This window comes from Pipistrellus kuhlii, unplaced genomic scaffold, assembly GCF_014108245.1.
Source record: "Pipistrellus kuhlii isolate mPipKuh1 unplaced genomic scaffold, mPipKuh1.p scaffold_m20_p_6, whole genome shotgun sequence".
Lineage (NCBI taxonomy): Eukaryota > Metazoa > Chordata > Mammalia > Chiroptera > Vespertilionidae > Pipistrellus > Pipistrellus kuhlii.
This window is the reverse complement of record NW_023425562.1, coordinates 65,016,548-65,039,818: the sequence shown is the minus strand read 5'-3', so window position 1 is coordinate 65,039,818 and position 23,271 is coordinate 65,016,548. Positions and strand designations below refer to the sequence as shown.

At 43.7% G+C, this 23,271-nt stretch overlaps 1 protein-coding gene across 2 annotated transcripts in view; it reads right to left on the bottom strand.

Annotated features, from left to right (window-relative positions):
* ISM1 (isthmin 1) overlaps positions 1–23,271 on the bottom strand; it is a 73,532-nt gene that overhangs the window by 7,525 nt on the left and 42,736 nt on the right. For both annotated transcript variants that reach the window (XM_036417755.2, XM_036417756.2), the window contains exons 2-3: positions 16,628–16,867; positions 7,265–7,529 (exon numbers count right to left, since the gene is read on the bottom strand). In XM_036417755.2, coding sequence (XP_036273648.1) covers positions 7,265–7,529; positions 16,628–16,867 — 505 coding nt within the window. The remainder of the gene's footprint in view (positions 1–7,264; positions 7,530–16,627; positions 16,868–23,271) is intronic.

Here is a 23,271-nt window from a genome sequence, read left to right as displayed (position 1 = left end):
AAAAAATGAGTAAATTATACAGCAGATTAGAAGTCTGTGAATGACATGAAAGGAGAAGCAGATCAGGGTAGGAGGGTCTGGATAGTGAGAGGTTGTGAGAGGCTTGTGTATTATCAACAGTGAATTCTTCTTTTTAAAAATAAGAAACTGAGCCCTGGAGCGATTGGGTGACTATTTAAGGTCATAATGGGGACAGAAAGGAACACTTGGGCTCTAGCGCTAAACTCTTAATCTCAAAAGCTTGACTCTTTCTGAAGAATCTCCACTCAGCCGTAATTTCTCCTGGGTTAGCCAAATGCTTCTAGAGCCTTGGGCCTCTGTGGGTGCCAAGCACAGAGGTATAGGCATGTGCCTTGCAGGGAAGGGGTTCTCTCCATTCATAACAGGTCCTGGTGATTGTTATTATGTAGGCTGGGCAAGAATGCAGGCCACACATGTTTCTACCTGAACTGCGGGCCCTGTGCCAGCCTCCCAGGCTGTTGTTTACATGGCGTTCACTTTGAACACTCCTCAGGCAAACACAGGGCCCTCGAGTCTCCTCAGCCCATTCAGCAGAGGTGGGGGGGGGGGTGTGATTCATGGAGTTCTCTTCCCTAACCCGGAGTAGAGCATTTGCTCACACATCGCCTGCCCTCAGGGACCCCCCGTTCATTTCTATTCTCTTCCCAAAACAAAATTTTCCAATCTTCGATTTTCTTCTAAGAAATGGTTTTCCAACCACATGGCCAAGCAGATGTTTGAAACGACTGCTTGGTGTGACAGGGCTGGGCCTGCTTCCCCAGCCTTAGTCTTCCTCCTCACTCCCCTCTCTTACGAGGCATGAACAGCAGAACTGGATGCTTCTGGAGGGACACATCACAGAGGTAGAGGCTGCTGCTGCTCCCTCCGAGATTCTGCAGTCTGGGATCTCTTGCTAATTTCACCAGGAACACCAGAGGGTGCCCAGAACAACCATGTGTCTGCACTCTTGTCAGTGGGAGCAAAGGGTTATATGCACATGTGACCGCATTCAACCACAACCTACATGTACCTACGATGCCAGGTTTATTAAAGGGAACAACCACAGAGTCACAAGCAGAGATTATGTCTTTAGGTTCATAGGAAGGGGGCAGTGGGTTAAACAGAAAAAGCTTATTATACCACAAAGGTAGGGTCCATGTCACCTGTGGGATGGTACAGGCACAGGACTCAGTCCCATGATGCCAGGAGGTGTCCTGCTTGACTCAGTGGAAGCAACAGGGCCCCAACCATCTAGAAATCTCATGCAACCTTTCCTCAGTGTGACAGTAATACGGAGAGCTGATTTTAGGCAATGTCACCCTGAACTTTGAGATTTTGGCATTAAACTTACCATGATGCTTATATTAGAACCTCTGCATTAGATATGTTCTTGTTTGGGGCTCTTGGATCAAAATCATTGGGTATCAGTAACTGTCAGATTATGTAAAAAATGATGTCCATGATTGCACTTCCCTTTGCTTTGCTCTCACACTGACCCTAGCCCAGCCCACCAAACTTGCTTTGGCCAATGGGAAAACAGCAAACATGATGCAAACAGGGGCTGCAAGAGGGCTCCTGTATTAGGGCTTGGCCTCTTGTTGCAGGGAACTCTTCCACTACCATGTGAAGAGCCTGGGGCTGGTCTGAAGGGTGAGGAAGCAGTTGGGGAGAGGCCCAGCCATCTCACTCCCCAGCTGCCCAGCTGGAGTGCCAGAATTGTGAATAAAGCCATCCTGGACCTCCAACCTCACCCTCCTTCTCTTCCATCCCCCACTTCCCCAGCTAGCCCAGAGTAGAGAAGAGCAGTTCGGATAGTCTGCAAACTGCTGAGAGGTAATGCATTTGTTCTTGTAAGGCACTGAATTTTGGGGTGTTTTCTGAAGCAACAAATATTAACTATAATACATATACCATCACATTTTCCCCAAGATACATTCTCTTGATGGCTAGCAGAGTCCAAAACCATGAAGAAGTTCTCATCTTAGCAAGTGGGTTCTTCATGCCTTTATTTTAGATGCTCACGAAGTCATTTATCTTCCAAACATTTTTTATACGGGGCCCTCAGAGTTTGGCACAGAACATTCTATCACCAGGCATTTAGTCATTTGTAAAGGGCTAGTAATGAGATAAACCACCTCCCAAGAAAGTGTGTATGTCAGCTCACAATCCTAGGCCTCCATAGCATGCTATCTCAGATGAATATCCCAGCAAAGACCCTCTCCTTGGGGATTTCTATTTGTTTAATGTGTTCAGAAGATAGAAAGGGAACTTCTCACAGTGAACCAAGATTTGAGGGCAGGAGTCCTTTCTGCTAGAATCAAACACTAGTTCTCATTCACTCACCAACCAGGCAGGGAGCATAGCTCAGAGCAGAAACTGAACATAAGCAGCAGCAACTGCAAAGATGGCGATAATGACAGTAAAAAACAATCCCTGAGATTTGACAGCCCCTATCTGTGACATCCAATTGCTCAGCGAGGGAAGAAAGCAATGCACACTACAGTGAGTGACAGCTGGTTTTCAAGGATGTCATTTGAAAATTTAAAGTAGTCATTATACTGTTTCAAACACTAGAGTTCAGTGGCCCAGTCATGATGTTTGGGCAACTGAAGTGACTTGGGTCTTGAGTCAGCTCCTGGCAAGCCTCCACCACAAATCTTAGTAGATATAGTGGCTACCAATGATTGAGGGCCTGCTTTCACCAGCTGCCCTGCCTAACACACTGATTTAACTTCTGTCACAATCCTGCAAAGTAGGTGGAAATAGCTTCCTTTTACAGGTAAGGAAACTGAGGCTCAGAGGCATTAAGGTACTTGTCTAGGGCCACACAGCTCAAACTTGGCAGAAGCGGGATTAGGTCTGAGGTCTGTCAGCTCCTGCTCTAATATCCTGTTCTATATTCTGGCATTCTAGCAGTTCTACTTCTGGCCCAGATTGGCCTCCTTTCTTTAAGATGCCCACTTATGTGGCCACAATTTAACATTACAAAGGAAAGCCCTTAAAAAAAAAACCCACTGAAATCCATTAAAATAGGATCATGATCAGTTAAAGAATTGCAAAGAATTGAGTCTCAAACTCGGTTACAATACGCAGTGCCCATTAAGTTTATTTTTTCGGGTTGTTCTGAACAGCTTTGGGAATGGTATACTTCTATTTAACAGAAAGGCGTTTATTTGAACTCTTTTGTTGCCTGGGTGAGACTCTCCGTATCTACACAGAAGGTATTTAAAATGCGATTCTCAAACACATACAGTCCAAAGTTGAGCTTACTCATGTTTCCATGATCCCAAGTTAGGTCTAACTAACTTCTGTTATGTACCTTATAATTTATTCTAAAGATGCCATTCTATTTTTATTTATTTCACCTAGAATTTTTTGAAATACTTTTTGGCCACATACATTTAAATTCTTATTAAAATCCTACCTTCAAAAATCTAAAAAACAAGATCCTATAGAAAGACCAATTCCTGTAGCAATTTCAGCCTGTCTCAGACAAGAGAGCAGGCACTTTAGGTAGAGTGACTTGTGCTGCTTTGTCATTGCATGAGTCTCTCCTTCCTGAGCAGTGTCCTCACTAACTGTATCCTCCACAGCATCTAATCTAGGGATACATACTTGGAAATGGCACTGTAGTTTCTTTTAAAAAATATATTTTTAATTGATTTTTTACAGAGAGGAAGGGTTAGGGATAGAGAGTTAGAAACACTGATGAGAGAGAAACAGCTGCCTCCTGCATGCCCCCTATTGGGGATGTGCCCACAACCAAGGTACATGCCCTTGATGGGAGTTGAACCTGGGACCCTTCAGTCCCCAGGCTCACGCTCTATCCACTGAGCCAAACCTGTTAGGGTGGCACTGATTGAAATAAAAGAGGACTCAGTTTCTTGCTGATTGAAATAAAAGAGGACTCAGCTCAGCCAATGCTGTAAGGAATTCTGAAAATCACATGTTCCCTGTGAGCCAGTCTCAGAAGCAATACTTCACTCATTTTGCAAATACTACTGAGCATCTGTGACATGCTGAGAGTCTACTACTCCAAGTGTGGCTCAAAGGCCAACGGTGTCAGCCTCACTTGAGTTCCCGTCCTTTTCTACATCGGCATCAGAAGCTGCACTTTAACAAGACCCCCAGGTTTTTTGTGTGCATGTTGAAGTCTAAAATGCACTGATTTAGAAGTATTACAAGGGACACATTTTTCTTTATAAAGTAGCAATCCTGATATCTAGTCTAATGATGAGGAAGTTACTAAGAGAGACTCCAAAATCACAAAAGATTGAGTTTCTTCATGGCCAAGGGATGCTGCAAGATTCAGATGCAAGGCACTCTGTGGGTATCATAGGCCCAGAAAGCTGGGGTGAGGGTGGCTGAGGCAGCCATCATAATTGCTCCAACAGAAGCAAATTCTATCCTCAAGATTGAAATAGAAGATGTTTTTAATGTTCATAAATTCAACTTAGGGTGCTCTGTAAAAGCTTTAGTGGAAGAGCTGTTTCTAGTGGTAGTCTTCAAAATTCAGTGAGCATGGGGATAGCCTGCTGACCTTGGTTGGAAAAAGAAACAAAGACAGACTGAGCCTACGTCTCGCTGTTGGACATTCTGGTTTAATAGAAAGTCGGCAGTAGCCTTTAACCTGAGCTGCACATTGGAGTCACTCATGGAGCTTTAAAAACTCAGATGTATGGGCTCCACCTCAGAGATCCCAACTTATTGGTGAGAGAAATCTGAGCACTAGGGTTTCAAACAATTCACCAGGTGAGCATAATGAGCAACTGAGAACTGTTGGTTTTGAATACTCAGTGTTCCAGAGGCCTCTGGAAAGTTCGTTCAAACATAGATTGGGAACCCACACCCAAAATATCTGATTCAGGTGGCCTGGGGCCTAGGAGACTGCACATCTGCATTTTTATCCTGGTTCCAGATAATGCTGATGCCACCAGTTTAGGGACCACACTTTGAGAACCATTAGGATAGAGGGATGGGGTTGGGGCTAGGATTGGCGTGTTTTTTTTTGTTTGTTTGTTTGTTTGTTTCTTTTTGTTTGTTTGTTTGTTTTTTTGTGTGTGTTTTCAACATGCAACCAAGAAATTCTGATGCAAAGGGTTTAGGCCCCACTCATAGAAAAAATGTTCTGTGTGGGCTGGGCAAACAGGTTTAGCCACAAAGCTGTGCAATGTCAGGCTAGTGCCCAGGATTCTGTGTGCATTGTTTCTTTGTTCAATAGTACTTTCCAATCTTTAATTTATATCTTCCAAATCCAAGTGACCATTTCTAGATCCATTCTTCTCTCCTAAAGGATGTGTTCCCCCCTATCCCCACACAAGAGAGGCAGAAATAACATAGTGATTAAGAGGACAGACTTTGGACCAACTGACTGAGATAAATCCTTGAGGTCAAGTTTCTTAATTTCTTAGGCTTCAGGTTCCCCATCTGTAAAATGGGGTACATGGCTCAGAGAGCTTATTAAATGAGCGCTACATGTTAGATGTCATGAAGAAGGATTGGTGCATGTTAAAGGCTATATGTATGTTTGCTACTATTCCAAGTCCTTCTTCCTAGAAAGTAGATAAATTGGACTTCCTCTGGGAATGCGGAAGTTTTCATGAGTCTCCTGGCTAGAGCTCTCTTTCAGCTCCCCTAGCATTTGATATATATTTCCACAATGGCACTATTTTGCTTAATCAGTTAATTTTTCTCCCCTTGTCCACACATAGGTGATGCCCACTGTAGGGAAAGACTGTGTCTTACTCATTTTTTTATTCCCAGCACCTAACATAATATTGATCACAAGATATGCTCTTAATAAATGTCTGTTGAGCCCTGACCTGGTGGTTCAGTTGATTGGAGCATTGTCTCATACATCAAAAGGTTGCAGGTTCAATTCCTGGTCAGGGCACATATCTAAGTTGTAGGTTTGACCCCAGTCAGGGCATGTGTGGGAGACAACCAATCAATTTTTCTATCACATCGATGTTTCTCTCACTTTCAAATCAATAGAAACATATATCCAGGTGAGGAAATAGATAGATAGATAGATAGATAGATAGATGTTAGATAGATAAATATATGCTGAACAAATAAATGATGCAGCTAGAAAAAATTATCTTGCTGTTTTGGAAGTTTTTTAGTGGGGATAAATAAGTCTCCAACATAAAACTTTCTGCTGAAACACAGATGTAAGGATGAGAGTTCATGACAAGTCATCTTCATCATACAGTGTTTGCACCTACATCTGCTGATGGTAAAGCCACAGAATACCCCAATGATGGATGTATTTATAAGACTGCAAATATTCTATAGCAAAAGACACACTGTCTGATTTCTCACAAAGGCTGCTTCTTCTTATTGGACACACAGAATACATTCCCCTGCCTCCTTTGCAGCTAGTTGTGGCCATATCATCAGGTCATGGCAATTGAAATGTGAGCAGATGTAATGTGTGTTATCTACAAGCTGAGTAGGTTAATAGCATGTGTACCTTTTTCCGGCTGCATTTTCCCCCTTGGCTGAGCTAGATATAGAGTATCCATTGGATAACTCTGAGGCTCTAACCGTTGGAGGAGTGCCAAGATAGAAGGAGCCTGGGTTCTTGAGTGACTGAGTGGAGCTGAGTTCCCCAAATCCTGTCTCCCATTTCAAATTAAAAATGAACTTCTATTATTTAAATTACTGAATTTGAAAGTTTTGTTGCTTCACCTTACTCTAAAACATGAGGCAGTAGAACTCCCTACTTGGGGTCTTAAAATTTATTGGTGGGGAGGTCTCATTTGGACAACCCTTGAAGCATATGTTCATTTGGATTCTCAAGGGCTTCACCATTGCCAATGTCAAACATAACAGTGGCCTAGTCAAAAAAAGAAGCCGATTCATTTCTTTTACCAAATTATTTTTCAATATACATTTTTACAGTAAAATATACAAAAGAACTGATTTGCTGATTTCTTCCTTTTTATAAACAAAACTTTTTTTTGAAAAAAGAAGAACCTCAAAGACCCCTGACCAAAAAAAAAAAAAAAAAAAAAAAAAAAAAAAAAAAAAAAAAAATTCTCTCCTAGGATAATTGGTGTGATTTTAAAATTATAGTCTTTCCAGAAAAATGTGGCTGCTGGTGCCTCCTTGGGGCTTCTGCGGAATAGAGTCTTTATGAGGTACGCCTCATAGAAGACCAAAAGCCACATACTGTAAACTGGGTTTTACTTGGATCCATTTCCTCATCATCCTCATTTATTCTCCCCACCAATTTTATATTACTGGGTGGTAAACTCACCATATTCTGGTTGCTCTTTGGTTTCAAAAGACCGGTGGCCTGGGGCCGGATGGTCCCACCCCCGGGGAGGGTTGAGGAAGTTGCTGTCATCTGAGGTACTGTCGTACTTGTAGTCCTGGTCCCCGCTGTTGGCCCTCGACAAGGACAAGGACCTCTGCCACCAGGCCCACCAGTCAGGGGATGGGACTGACCAGCTGGGCTTATTCTCCGGATGCTGATCTTTATCTGCTTCAGAGTCAGGACCGTCCACCACCTCTATGGTGACCTGAAGAATTCAGAACAGGTCAGGGTCAATGAGGAGTCAATAGCCTCCAAGCTGGGTGACCCTTGGAAGAAAGTCTGGGATACCAGAGGCAAACGATGGATGTGTCCTTTATGAAGGACAGCAGAGACTGCATGGTGATACAGAATGGAAAACATCCAGGGATGGCCCAAATGAACCCCACGATTAGAGAGAATGAAGTACATGGGCCTTGGGTGGAAGGAGACAATTCATCACTAGAGTCACTGATTTATTGAAGACTACATAGCTGGGAAGTCTCTAATTCAAGGAGTAAACATGTACTATATATGTTTCTTAAGTGACTCAAGAATAATTATAATAAAACTGAGCACTTATTTAGTATTATCTCTGTACTAAGCATGGTTCTAAATGCTCTTCCATATATTAATTTACTTAATCCTCATGACAACCTTATAAGTTTGGTTGATTGGCCCCTATGATTGATGATCTGCAATATTGGTCCAGATAATCCCTCCCATCCTTGTACATGTGTGCCATACCTCCCATCAGGAGGTGCAGTTGACTTCCTCTCCCTTTTTATCTGGGCTGGCCTTATGACTCACTTTGTCCAGTGGACTGTGGAGTAGTTACAATGAGACAAATCTCATGAGGTTTTGCAGCTTCCATTTTCATGCTCATGGAATGTTTCTACCATTCTGTAAGGAAGCCCAGCCTAGATGACTGTGAGCATAGAGATTACATGAAAGGAGAGGCCGCAGAGAAGATAACTGAGGCTCCTTGGTCCCAGTCATATGAGGGGGGCCATCTTGAATCCTGCAGCCCGGTTGGGTCATCCCCTTGGATATCATGTGGTACAGAGATGAGCTCTGCCAGTTGAACCCTGCTCCAATTCCTGACCTATAGGGACCAAGAGCAATCCGATGGTTGCTATTTCAAGCTATTGAGTTTTGGGGTGGTTGTCAGGCAGCAATAGATAGCGTTTTATAGACAGAGAAAACTGGCACACAGAGAAGTTAACAACTTGCCTAAAGTCACACAGCTAATATCTGGCAGACGTGGCTAGTGTAGCTCCGGAGCCCACTCTCTTTGCCACACTGCCCCTCTCAACAAGTAAGGAACAGAGGTATTGTCCCCTCATGCAACCAAAGGAGCAAAGAGGCCACAGCCATTGATGCTGGGTGTCACAAGTTGTGTAGAGATGTGAACACAAGGTCCTCAAGGTCCAGGCTTTCACAGCTGGGATTTTCACTTGCCCTCAGGTCCAGACCCAGCACATACATCCCTCAACCAACCCTCAGGTTCAAAACAGATAGTCCCAGAGCCAAGGTTAGAACTTGCTCTCTAATTTACGGAGCCTCGTTTGGAAGTCACGGGGCTGGAAGAATGCAGCTTCTTGGCTCTGAGAGACAATCAACGTAGAGAAACTTGTTTCAAAAATATAATAAAAACTCATTGGGTTCCTTTGGCCATCGCATAGCTCTTGCAACACCCCCTGGATGAGTTATGTGCAAATGAATCAGAAACACGTGCTCCAAGTAATCAGCGCAAGATGTACTGGGCAGATGGATTTTTAGTTTTGCCCTAACCCGACATTTGAGAGAGTTGCTGGTATGCTCTGCCAAATTGCACCAGGGTGTGCCCATCCTGAGACAACAGCCTCTTCCTTCTGTGTTAGGAATGGGAAAGTTTGCATTCTGCTCACTTTACCATGCCAAGGAAGTTTGCCCAGCTGATGGTGAGCCTGGGCTGTGGCCTGGTGTGGTCCAAACACAAGACCAAGAGTGTGACCTTCAATACCAGAGTATACTTGGGCTGCGGCAGGTCAAGTGTATCGTTCCTCTGGTGTGGGATGCCTAGATGCCTTATTCCATGCTACCACTATTACCCCAGTTTTATAAGCATCGTTTGCATATGTATAAATAATGATGAAATCTTTAGTAATCCTCCAAAAAGAAGAAAAAAAAAAAGAAGAAAATGAATGCATCATATATCTTGTTTCATTGCTGTTTACTAGGATGGATGGCTGCTGGTAAATGACAGTGACTGGGACCCACACACAACCCTGGAAGGACAAGTGCAGAAGGAGTGCACAGCTGGGGAGTGACAGGCTACTGAGCCTTGGAGGCATAACCTTTCTCCTCTGCAGTCCCGTCCCCCTCTGCCTGCAGACAGAACAACTGAGCCTCAACAATCGTCTGCATGGCTGTTAAGGGTCTTGGAGGGGAGAAGCTGCCAAGAGCCAGGCAAGCCTGCAATTATGGTAATGAAATCAGTCTCTGGGTAGGAGATAAGGGGGAACATGCCCAATGGTTTTGGTATTCCATTTGTATTCAGACTGGAGTCAAAGGGATTGCCTAAACAAAACATGCTCTGCAATTTCTCCAAACTGGGAATAAAAACAATTTCATGTTTTAAGCTATTACCGTCAATATAATTCTTTTTCTTCCAAACTGGTGCTCAGATCCAAACAAAATAGATTTGTTGCCTGGCCAGGCAATGAGTAGCAAAATACAAATTTACTCCAAAAACTATATCGATGACTGAATCTTAACAGTTTAGAGGTTTCTTTTTCCCCTTTAATTTCGAGCCACTGCCTCAACTGAATTAACAACAAAAAAACAAACAAAAAAAACCCCACACAAACCTTAGGGTCCGCCCTTCCCTACAGTTAATGTGGAAACCTCATACTGATATCAAAAGCAGAAATCTAATCTTGAACCTGAAATTTCATAGGTATACAATTAAAAAGACTTAATGAGAATGATCAATGACTTCTCAAATGATGGGGATTAGTTTTATGTTTCCTATTGCTCTCGTTCAACTTATATGTTCTTTGGCATCAAAGAGTCCTTTTATAAAAATGTCTTGAACAATAATCGATGTGATGAGCTTAAGGTGTGGTAGTGAGCACAGCAGATTTCCAAGCTGATAAAGTTTGAGATCTTACTGTCCTTTCTTTTCCTTGATGCACATAATTGAAGTATATAAGTACATTTGTTTTTTTCTGGACTTTCCACACCATGAACCAAGACAATAAAAGAAAGAAAACTCTTTCAAAATATCCGAGCCCAACTTCTGGCTGAGTCTCATCAGCTTCAAGAAACAGAGCTCTATATCACTGCCAATTTGGGTAATTCTGTCCAAAATCCAGATGTGGGGATCATAGGCAGCACTACCAGTTTCTTTCTTTCTTCCTTTGGGTAGTTAAAACATTTATTATACTTTCTCTAAAAAGCACTTTCTTAGGAAAACCAACAATTTTCAGTCTTACTGATAATAAACTACAGTATACAAAAAACTTGACAACCTGAATAAGAGAGAATCTTCTAGCTCAATGGTCCTATAAGCCTTCTGAGCTTGATGACTAGGCGGGCATGAGTCGGTATTTCCCAGACAGTAAAATAAGCCCTGAGAGGTGAATTGATTCCATAGGAACACAGAGCACCCAGGGACAGTAAGACAGTCTCCAGCAAAGGACTAGGCCCCAGATTACATAGCCTCCTTCCTTGACAATGTAACACACACACACACACACACACACACACACACACACACACCCCCCATATATAATAAAGAGGTAATATGCAAATTGACCATCATGCCCTCATACAAGATGGCTGTTCCCATGTGGTTACAAGATGGCCAGTAGAAGAGAGCAGTTGTGGGGGATCAGGCCAGCTGGGGAGGGCAGTTAGGGGTGACCAAGCCAGGCGGGGAGGGGTTGACCAGGTCAGCAGGGGAAAGCAGTTGGGGGCAACCAGGCCTTCAGGGGAAGAATGGCAGTTGGTGGGGACCAGGCCTGCATGGGAGAGTAGTTGTGGGCAATCAGGCTGGTAGGGGAGGGAAGTTGGGGGTGACAGGGCTAGCACAGGAGGGCAGTTGGAGGCAATCAGGCTGCAGGGGAGTGGTTAGGGGGTGATCAGACTGGCAGGAAGGTGAGCAGTTGGGAGCCAGCAGTCCCAGATTGTGAGAGGGATGTCTGACTGCCCTGTGGGATCAGACCTCACAAGGCTTACAGGACTATTGAGCTAGAAGATTCTCTTTTTCAGGTTGTCAAGTCTTTTGTATATTGTAGTTTATTATCAGTAAGACTTAGGTTTGTTTTCCTAAGAAAGTGCTTTTCAGAGAAAGTATAATAAATGTTTCTAATAAATGAGGCCTGATCCCATACTGGCAGTCAAATGAGGCCTGATCCCATACTGGCAGTCAAACATCCCCTGAGGGGTCCTAGATTGGAGAGGATGCAAGCTGGGCTGAGGGCAGGCTGGGCTGAGGCACACCACCCCTCCAGTGTACAAATTTCATGCACTGGGTTTCTAATTATATATATATAATCATTTTAATTTTTATAGGCAAGGAAACTGAGGCATAGAGAGTGGAGTAACCTGCATGAAACCACAGAGGTCAATGAAGAATTGAACAAAAACCTTGTCCCCATGGGTGTAAGGGACCATGTCTTTGGGCACAGAAATTTCTTTGATTGTTACTCAGCCAAACCTATCATTCCAAGAGTATATTAGAGAAAAAGAAGGAAGGGAAATCAGAAGTAGAAGCCCATACAACAGTTAGAGCCCTGTCCAACTCATTTGATTGTATCTTGTGGTACTCAAGAGGCCCATGGCTATGTAAATACATCTGTGCAAGAAAAAAAAAAAAAATAGGCCTTTAGATGACTATTTTAAACTCTCTCTCAATGGAAGAAAAGAAATAAATATATTGGTTGAAATGACTACTAATGCCAGCTCGATCCAAAAAAGAGAAATAGTTTTTTGTGACTAGCTACCATGGTAATGAATTGATGCAGTAAGCCTAATAATGAGTTTATTTTAGAGATTTTTGTCTTTGCTATCTGACCATCAGCTACAGACTGAAGCCCAGCCAAGGATATGAAAGTTCAAGTGTAACTTGTCCTGGGGGATATCTTTTCTTTCCTGACTGATTTATTTATTTATTTATTTTTTAAACAAAAGCCAACCTCTAGCATTGTTTTAAATTTATTATGGAGATTGGGTTCAGGAGATTGAGGCTATTTCTTTCTATTTTGCACATGGTTGTCTACCCCCCAATTTCCACAGCCTGAAGCCAGTCTTTAAAACAGAGAGCCTGGCGCACTTGGGATGGAGGCCTCCTGGCTTACAGTCATTTAAAAAAAAGGCTGCACAAAGCAGGGCTTTTTAAAAGCACTTCCCTTCCTAAAAGTCAAGAGGCCCAAGAGGGATGTGGCCTTTGCCTGGACTCAGCATTGTCACTTCGGAAAGGTGTGGGCTGTTTGGCCAGAGGGACAGTGGCCCCCAGCCCTGGGGCGTGGGAAATGCTTCCAGACACTGGAGGGGTTGGGGGTGGTTCAGAGAGAGGGGTATCGAATTCCTGTTCAGCTACCCAGCTCCAGTCAGACATAAAGAGGTGGGGGTGAAGGGCAGTTTGCCAGAGGAAGGGGGAGACAGGCCCGGGGCCCTGGCAGCAGAGGCCAACCCACTGAAGCGGCCTTCACCTGTCTTCACTCGGCTCCCCAGGGAGAGAAAATGCTTTCAAGGGACCTTGGTGACCAGCAGGGCTGTCTGCTTGGCTGAATCAGCCCGTGTCAAACCAGTGGATTTCAACAAAAGAAGAGTGCTCGCAGGAAGGGGTAAGGGCTGCCAACACGGAAACCATCACCCCCTTTTAGGAAGTACCTCATCTTTTAAAAGACCACCAGGGAATTGGTTTACTCAAGGGCAGTGGTGCATGGGGCCAGCACTGTGCGTGCGTGCGTGCGTGCGTGTGTGTGTGTGTGTGTGAGTGTGTGTGTGAGCGCGCGCGCACACACTTCCACGCAGACCAAGGGCAGGAACTCCAACGGGTAGCAGCTGCTTTGTTCTTTCTTTGACCATCTTTTTTGAGTGACCGACATTAACCTTTTGTAGTCTAGAAAGAGAAGGCCAGTAAGGTAGCTCCATTTCTTTTTCTCTAGGGCCAACAGGTCATTTGATCAATAAAACACAGTTCACCCCACTCTTTGCACTTCCTGTGGAAGGTTAACAGAAGCAGGGTTTGTGCAAAGAGAAAGGCATTCCCTCAGCTGGACAGTGGGCAAAAAGATGCTGTTGGCCTACTCTTTCGGGATTTTTATTTTTTCACTTTCATGGTATCTGGGTTAGCGTTTCATTAGTTTCTAAGCCGTTCTGCCAGCAAGATGATATTGGAGCTATGGGGAACCTATGTTCTTGGGGCCATGGTGAGTTTTGCTGTTCAAAGGGTAACTCAAAAGACTGGGACCTCCTAGGTGTGGCACTGTTCCTCTTCCTACCCTGTACTCCAAAGCATTTCTCTCCGAAGCAGCACCTGGAGGTGAATTTCTTGCTCCCGGGCTGGGGGGCGGGAGGGTGAAGGGGGTAAGACAGAGTGAGAACAAAGCACCAATTGTTACATTTCGTTTCACCTGTTCTAAGTCTATATGAACAGGTGGCCAGGGGTCTCAGAGGAGAGGAGGGCAAATAATTTCCATTGGTACTACTTCTGCAGCCACAGCTTTGTGACAGCATGTGGGGAAGCTGCATTTGATAAAAGTCCAAGAGCCCTTGCCAGAGGGAACCACGTGTGGCCTTCTCATAATTCGTCCTCCACTCAATTCTCTGCTTCCTCGTCTCTCAGGTTTTCTCCACACCTGTGAGCTCCAGCAGCCCCCTCCGACCTCAGGAAGCCGGGGGGAAACCATTCTGAAGAATTCTTTACCTCCGATTCAGTTAAACAACACAGCTTAAGGTGATCAAAATGAATAGCAACCTCCACTGCTCTCTGGAGATCACGCATAGCTCTGTCACAGGAGCTGCGGAGGGCTCAGCATTATGCAGTCGCCTTTTTCTTATTTTTGGAAAAGTAATGTGGGTTTCCCAACTGCCTTTACACCATTGCTCTTCCCTAACATTTGGGTAATATTTTTAAAAGAGTCCCTGTGCGATGTAGGTGGAATATGGGGATTTCCTGATGGATGAATTTATCTGGGAGAGAGAAAAGGGATCCTGAGAAATTTGGCTCTTAGCAACATTGCTGCGAGGGGAAGCATTCCCAAGGACTTGGGTTCCCCTGCATCCAAGTATATTCTCATAACTTTACATTAGTCATTTTTAAATCTATTACTCTCCTAGCTCAGCCCTCAGCAATAAGATCCACAGTGACATTTCCCACCTCTGGGGGAAAAGTGTGAGCCATAGGAAGTCTAAAGTCATTCCAGGCATGGCCTAAGCACCTTGTGGGTGAGGGCAGTCTGGTCCCATGAAATCTATAAACAAGGAAAAATCACTTCCTGTAGATAAATGTATGATGGGGAGTGATTTTGAGCAACAATAAAGATATGTCTGGGCTTTTTTCTTTTCCCCAAGCTGCACCTCCCCCAAGTGGATCCTTTGTTCTTTAGCAGAGAGCCAAGTGGCCAGTTCCTGGAGAGAGGGCAGTGGAGCAAAAGGCCTGTTTTTCTAATTAATCAATGAGCACAATGCAAGACTCATCAGACATATTAATTGGGGCATGCAGTGATTTCTGTGCATGGGTTGTCAAAGAGTGACCTCCAAACCATTGTCTACCTCTGTACCATCAACCCTGACTGCCCTGCCCTACATCTGCCCATCTACTCAGTCTGTGCACCATAGAACATAGTGATTTTTTTCCCCTCTGTCCCCATGATCCCTTGTCTCCTACACAGTCTTCAGTGGTAGCTGGGATTTTCACACCTATGTCATTTCCTGGAGGAAAAAGGCCTTACATTTCTTCATTTCTCAGAACCTAACCCAGCATTTTTAATGCAGTAGGGGTTGGCCTAATTGAGGTGTATTCCCAGGGATATTTGGTAGTCACCAGGACACTGGTATTATAAGCAAAGCAACTCTGGTCAAGGAAACCTGATCTACAATGGTGTCATGTAGAGAGGGTTCATCTTGAGGGAGAGAGACAATTAACTTAATTAAGAAGCAGTTCCTCTGGGGTCAGGATCAGGAAGCTTCTGCCATGTAAATTCATGCAGAGAGAAAGAATAAGGAAAAGCTGTCTCTCCACAAATGCAAAGAATTAAGAGCAAAGCTGAAGAGAAGGGAAGAAGGCAAGAGAGAAGAGAATGGGAGCTACATTGGACCAGGTTGCTCAGGAGAAAGCACCTCTCTCATTTCATGGGATCATCTGTGGGAAGAAGCAGAGGGAGATCCAAGCAGAATGGAAACTTAAAAGCCTATCCCTGAAACACCAATTGGTGGGGTGAAGAGCCGGAGAGCCTGAATTTGAGCCCCCAACTATAATTTATGAGCCATGTGACCTTGGGCATACCAGAGTGACTTCCCTGAGGTCTGCCTGCCTGGCTGACAGTATTGAAAGAGTGACATGTGCTTCATAAGGGGGTGGGGAGAGTAAAATCTGATCAACATCTGCTTTATAGTCTACTGTGCCATTTTGGTGGAGGTCAATACTGTCTTTTTCAATCCCAGGCACCCTTTGCATAGCTTCCTATTTCCCTTTGCTCCATCCCATTCCACCTTAGTGGTGTGTGTTCATCTCTCCCATAGGAATGTCTGTTCTTACCTCCCTTCTTATAAAAATCTCTTTATCAGTCATTTACACTTTAGAGCCACTGAAGTGTTGTCACCTCCTGAAGGCATTTCTGGTGTCCAAGACAAGCTAGAGAGGCATGTGAGGGAGAGGGCCTTCCTGGGCACATGTGAAATCATGCGATGATTTGCCTCATTTACTCACATGCTAGACTGGCCCTTTCCTCAGCTCCCATATTTTCTCAATTTCAGGGCATATTATTTTGTTTGGTTTTTACATTTTAATGCCTCTAATATAAGACTGTATCTTATAATCATCAGACATATTAATTGGGGCATGCAGTGATTTCTGTGTGTCATAATTTAATGAACAATGTTTTTTTTTAGGTTATTTTTTTTTTTTTAGTGGTTTATCAAATAATGGTGTATCTCACAATCAAGGATGTTACATAGATAAAATACACCATTATTCTTACAATGATAACATTACCTTAAGCAGGATTCATTAAAGAGTTAATAAGAAAAGTGAGGGAAGGCAGGAGTTGCTTTGAAATCAGATCAGGCAAGAAAGAGATGGACTGTTTCATTTTTCACACCTTTCAGCCTTACCTGGATATTTGGATTCTGTCCGTTGATATCAGCTTTGGAAAGATCTGGAAAGTTTGGTAGATCAAGGAGGAAAGATCTTGGACCATCTCTTTGCAATGAAGGGTGCCCAGCCTCTGGTTGGAATCGCTGTCTAGAGAGGGGCTGGTGTGCAGCCTGGTGGTCCAGGTGCTCCCCTGGTGCTTCTTTGGAGAAAGGAAAGCTGCTTTCTGACGTAGAGTCACTTTCCACATTGAGGTTATTCTAAACACAAATAAGAAAATGAGCGAATAAGTAGGGCATGATTTTAAAACATCATCCTTAGCAGTCTATTAAATTCGGGAGCAAGGACACTGGCAGTGGCTGGAATTAAGCCAGGATGGTATTCCCAACTCATTTTCATCACCTGTGGTTTAATTTCTCCATATTCAATTAGTCAAATCACCAGGAAGTTTCTTTCAGCCTGCTACTTGGGAATTTTCTGAAGGTAAATGAGTTATGGGCTATGCATTAAACATCAAGCACATCAACACAAAAGCACTATTTTGAAGGTGTAGGTGTTCATTTAGAATTGAAATCAAATTATGGCTTTCTTTTCACAGCTTCAATTGATTAACCACTCCTGCTTAAGTTATCATCATATTGTCCAGAATTTGTTTCTTTGGTGCAGGTCATGGAGCAAAAGATCTGACCAAACCGAGTAAAATACTTGAGCCAAATCATTGTTTATATTCATTCATTCCTCCCTCCCTCCCTCCCTTCCTTCCTTCCCTTCTTCCTTCCTTCCATTCATCCAATCAACAAATGCCAACCACATGTTAGGCACAGGAGATAACAGCCATAAACAAGACAAACAAGGGCCCTATTCTCTTGGAGTGTACATCTAGTTGAAAGATATAAACATTAAAATATGGAGAAATCAATAAAATCAGATCAGAGAGTGGTGAGTGCTAAGAAGAAAAGAAAGAAGAAAATAATAGAGAGCAGCTGGGGACACTAGTAGGTAGCTGGGGGATGTCTCTGAGAAGGTGACATCTGGCAGGAGACTTGAACAAGAGAAGAAGGTATCCTGCAAAGATCTGGACAGAGGACATTCTATTATAGTAGAAGGAATAACAAGCAAGACAGTTCCTGAGGTGGGAATAAATATGGCTCATATGAGGGACAAAAAGCAGGCCAGTGAGTCTGGTATGGAGCGAAGAAAGGGAGAACAGTATTAGATGAAGATGAAGAGATGGAGGTAGCTGGAAAAATTGACAAAATGGCATTCTAAAATTTTAACATCTTTATTCTGTAAAATGCAAGTCTGTCATTTTTCCCAGCTAGTGAAAAATGTCTCTATTTAGTTGTCACTTGGGGGACATTTTCCCAGTGACTGAAAAGTGTAGAAATTGCTGGACTTCTTTTCCAAACCAGCCCTTCTCCTCACATTCTCTCTGGACCTTGTGTTGGAGGCTCCCTCCATCCCTTTGGGGATGGCATTTTCATGTTTACTGGTGGAGGGAGATGTGAAGATAGAATTTCACCAACCCTTGGGTCAGTGGTTAATGTCCTTGTTATTCTTGGGCATGTTTTGGGGTTTGGAGCGTATATTCCAGCACACTGTCTCCACACGCACTCCCCTCCCCCCACCACAGTGCTTCTGACCCAGCCAAAGGGTTATGTGTGGTATCAAAACACTCCTGACGCTGAGTCCCCAAGGTCAAGCATGGCCTGAGGATGACACTCATGCAGCAGATAAATATCTTCTTAGCAAACGTGATGGAAGGGATTGTTGTGTATCTCCAACAGAAATGGGACTGAGAAATAAACTCGCTGGTACAGAAACCATCTTTGTGGATGTTCCAAGAGGCCAAGAAGAGGATTGGGATAGACGGCATGTCTGCGGTCTCCTCTTAACAACATGAAGTTGCAGAGGGTTTGCTGAATGCTCACAGCATGTTTTTGCTTGCCCTCTTCTTTTGCCCAGGAGATGTGGGCGGGGGCATTGTCTTGGTTAACCTTTTCAGCCACCTTTCTGCCATAGTTTTTGTCTCCTGGCACATCCTCATAAGAGGGAGTTGCCCTGGCTTTTGCAGAAGACAGAGAGAGAGAGAGAGAGAGAGAGAGAGAGAGAGAGAGAGAGAGAGAGAGAGAGAGAGAGAGAGAGAGAGAGAGGGAGGGAGAGAAGAGAGAGAAATACTACTTGTCTTTCCTCAAGTAAATGTGATTGTTCCCTTGCTTTTCTCTAACCCTAAAACCCCCCAACAGTGTTAGTGAGGACAGTGGATTTTCAAGGAAAATGTATTACACAGGACAGGACTTGGGAATGTAAGTCTCAGAAGGGGGCCAGGATTTGCTTGCCAGTTGCTTGGGGAATCCCTGGCAAACCTAGCCCGAACTGCATTGCAGCAACTGGAAGTTACTCCTCCATTGGGTTAAAAATGAAGCTCTCTTTCTTTTTCCCTGTGATGAAGTACTCTTCCTCCTGCTGCACATATTTTAGAAGAAGAGATAAGAATAGTATTTTTGCTGCTATTTGGCATTTTGCTCAGATAGCTGATAAAACAAGAATCGCATCTGACTGGTTTCTTGATCTGGCTCTGGAATTTTTCCGGATATGCGATACTCCACCACAGAATGATCCTGGCTCAGTCATGGACCAAGAAAATCCTTCAACGTCTCTGTGGCTCAATGATCCCCCATGTAACACAGAGCGAATTATATGAAGAATCTTGCATCCTCCCAGCAGGATGAGCAAGATAACGCAGGTTGGGTTGTATCTACCCATGAAAAGAGAAGTAGAGAGTTAGGCGATTGGCTGGACAATTCAGGCCACAAGCGCCTCTGCCGGGAAGAGACTGGAGCTAAAGTATGTTTTGGCTTAAGTTAGGCATGCAGTTGTGGCCTTTCTCCATTTCTCTCCAATCCTCCCCTCTCTCTGCCTGCCTTCCTCCACCCTAAGCTCAGTATTTATAAAAGATTTGGAAGATGGGAAGTAAGAAGAAATACTAATCACATTCTCTGACTATTGAATTATTCTTGCATCTCTACCAAAATATATTTATCTAGAAACCCTGGTTTCCTGCAATTGCATGCCCCCAGACTCTTCAGAGATTGGAAGTCCTAGGATGGGGAAGGTATTTTGGCATGGCTCACATAAAATGAAACTCAACTATATTCTATTAATAATAAGATTCTGGAGTAGCCATTATTTTGATGGTATAGATTTTAAATCTGGGGTGGGAGATGACAGACAGGATCTACCAACAATGCAGGGAAAGGTCTTTTCAGCCTTTCTTTTTTGTTGTTAATCCTCACTAGAGGATTTTTCCCATTGATTTTTAGAGAGAGTGGAAGGGAAAGGGAAAGACAGAGAGATAAACATCTATATGAGAGAGACACATCAATTGGTTGCCTCTGGCACATGGCCCAACCAAGGCTGCAACCGGTTACATGCCCATGGCTGGAATCGAACCCGGGAGCCTTCAGTCTGAGGGCTGACACTCTATCCACTGAGCAAAACTGGCTAGGGCTTTCATCGTTTCTTAAGGACACACTGCACATTTTCTTTCCAGAGGTCCCTGTGGAGGTCTTCGCTGATGGACAGCATTCATCTCTCACCAAGCTCACTCACTGGGTGTTCCACTTAAATGATACTATCAGAGTGAAGATCCTCAGGAAGCGCATATCTCAAAGTAAAGATTTAACTAGTTTGTGTTTTACTCAGGAAAGCAAACATCCTTTCTTGAAGACAATAGCTTAGGAAAGTCTAAGAACTGAAGAAAAGAAATGCCACCACTCTTTCCAAAGTGCTGCAGGATTCATTTCACCTAAATTCAAGTGACATGGGGAAGAGGGGGTGGTTTGCTTAGTTTAGGAAAACATTTCTTTACCCACAATGTGTCTTTGTCTTGACCTTTAATCTGTGACAGTGCTATGGCTCCAGTAGCAGTGTTCTCTCTGCAACTCTAATTTGAGAGCTGTGACTGCCAATAAAAAGAGAAACAGAAGAACTAAAGCTATTTTATGGTTTCTACAAAGGCACTGTTCAAGTGATGAGGTCGTTGATGTTCAATGGCCAAGTTATCCAGCCACTGCTGATGCTTCCCATCTCTGTGCATTATTTTACAGCTTATTCTTATATAAAATAGGAATAGCTAATAATAGCATGTCAATAAAAATAACATAGGCTCCATGCTCATGTATTTTGCCATAGATGGCAATATTGTGGCAGACATTGCAATTGCCTACCCAATATGCATTCCTCCTCTTCTTCCTCAGTGTTTGTTTAGATGGCAAAGTGCTGGTTAAAACTATAGTTCCCAGCATCCATTGCATCCAGAGGTGACCATGTGACACGATCCTGACCAATGAGATGTAAGTGGAAGGTGCTGGATGGTACTGCTGAATATGAGGCAGAGTCAGGTTGCCTTTTACTTTTCTCTCTTCCACTTTCTCCTGCTTGAAATGTGGATACAAATGCTCGAATGGAATGAGGATGAAGTCTGAAGGGAAAGATGGAGGGGTCTAGGTCCCTGAGGGCATTGTAGAGTCATCATACCAGTCCTGGAATGGTGACCTCTGAATTTCTTTTACCCCTACCATCAACACTAATGTTAACCTTGACAATGTTATAACACCAGTACCAGTTTCTTACTGTGACTCTAACTCTAATTTGACTATCAATAAAAAAGGGAGAAGCCTGTTTAGCTAAGTGACTGAAGGTGGGGGTCTGCGTTCTTGGCAATGGGACACAATCACCAGCTGATGAGGAACTGACAGAGCAGACCTGAATCCTGCTGTTAGTGAATCCTGCTGTTAGTGAATCCTGGTGAACTTCACCATGGCAGGCAGGCTATGGATGCTCAGCTCTGCTGCTAACTTCCCTAATACCCTATGCCAACTCAGCCACCTATACCCTTCTCCATACACATTCAGAATCTTCTCACTGTTCCAGCATCTAGACATTGTATTACTCAAACCTATTACTCACTGTGCAGTGTAATATTTCATTTTGTCCTAAAATACTATCATTACATTTCAAGAAGTTCGCCCTTGCTAAAAGGAACCATAGCTCCTTGGAAAAATAAATGGTAGATTCCAGAGTTTGGGTAGGAAAGTATAGGTGATACTTAATTGGTAAAGAAGCTTTTAGGGACTAACAATGTCCTCTTTAAATAATTCAGGCTTAAAGGGGCCCCCACTGCATAAAGATTAGACAATTTGGGCCTCAACACAAAAGTTTGTGGTTGACTAGCACACCTTGAATTGATGAAAACACCTGAGCCTATGATACTTACAAAAGAGAGAAAGACAGAAAAGCTATTTTCACCATTCAAGGTAGGAATGATAATACTCGTTACACTGAACATTGATATTAACAAGAAAGGAAGGTTTTCCCGAGGAAATGAAAATTGAACTGAGGTTGAAAAGATGAGTAAAAGAAGCAGATGAAGAGAACAGAGCAGAGGACAGTGGACCAGTGAATACTGTGTGTGAACGGATACAGCAGGTGCAAACTCCCCAGGACCTGACAGGGCCTGGTACAGGGACCCAAAGGATATCAAAGCTGGAATGGAGTGGATGGCCAGGCCTAGGCCACTCTGCTGTCATAGTAAGAGATCACTGAGTTAAAGAATATAAATGTCAGGCCCAACACGACATCTTGACAGCTCCTATCATAGTGTGTTGTGACTTTTCCACGAGGCCACCACTTTCCTGGTCGCATTCCCTGAGTCACTGGAGGCTTGTTGAAGCTGTCTGTGCTGGGATCTCTTCCCTCCTTCGCTCTCAACAGCTGGCCCTAAATAAACCACGGGGAAGCCCCGCCAAGATGAACTAAAAGAGAAAACCTGTCATCTGTAGACTGAGTACAATTTTTAAGATGACAAACCCAGGTGCTTTATTGGATGCCCAACCACTGCCTTCAGCCACTGCATGGCTGGAGCTGCTCATTTTGGCTATCCTTGTGACCAAGGTAGATCACCACAGCCATATCAAGGTCAAAGCAGTCACAAGGGTCAGGGTTCCCAGCTAGTCATTTGGCACAGATAGAGGGAGAAGGAGGGGGTCTTTGGAGAACCAAGCCACAGGACAAATTAGGGTGATCAACTCCAGGGGTGAGATCAAGCAGGAAATAGGCCATGACATCCATTTTTGGGAAAAGTGCTTTAAGCATCATTTTCTCATTCTGTGGACCTAACTGCCCTGTTCAGCAACCATAGGCTGGTGTGGGAAACAGGCCTGATCGGATCACTTCCAGAACCGCCAGAAGAGGCACAGACTAGTAACAACGTGTGGCTGCCTAGGACAGTTTCAGTGCTTCTTAAAATACAGCGGTGGTAAGTATTACCACATTAACACAACTAGGCAGACTTCTTGGAGGCAGACAGGATGGCGGATTTCTTCTGCAGGCTAAAGAACAGGCTGGTATCTGCAATCTCAAACCCCACACCCTCCAATTCCCCAAGCTTAGGAGGCACCCAATAAGTACTAGTTGATGATAATGATGGCCATAGGCCTAGTTAGATTTTATTTTAATTAGACTCAGGCTATAGGCCTCATTACCCCTCATGTGGCTTTTATGTGGGATTCTAAAGAAGAAGAAAAAAAATCCGGAATCCTCTATTGAAGATATTAAAGAAGATATTATTAGCAATGCTTTTGGTCTCATAGACTTTGAACAA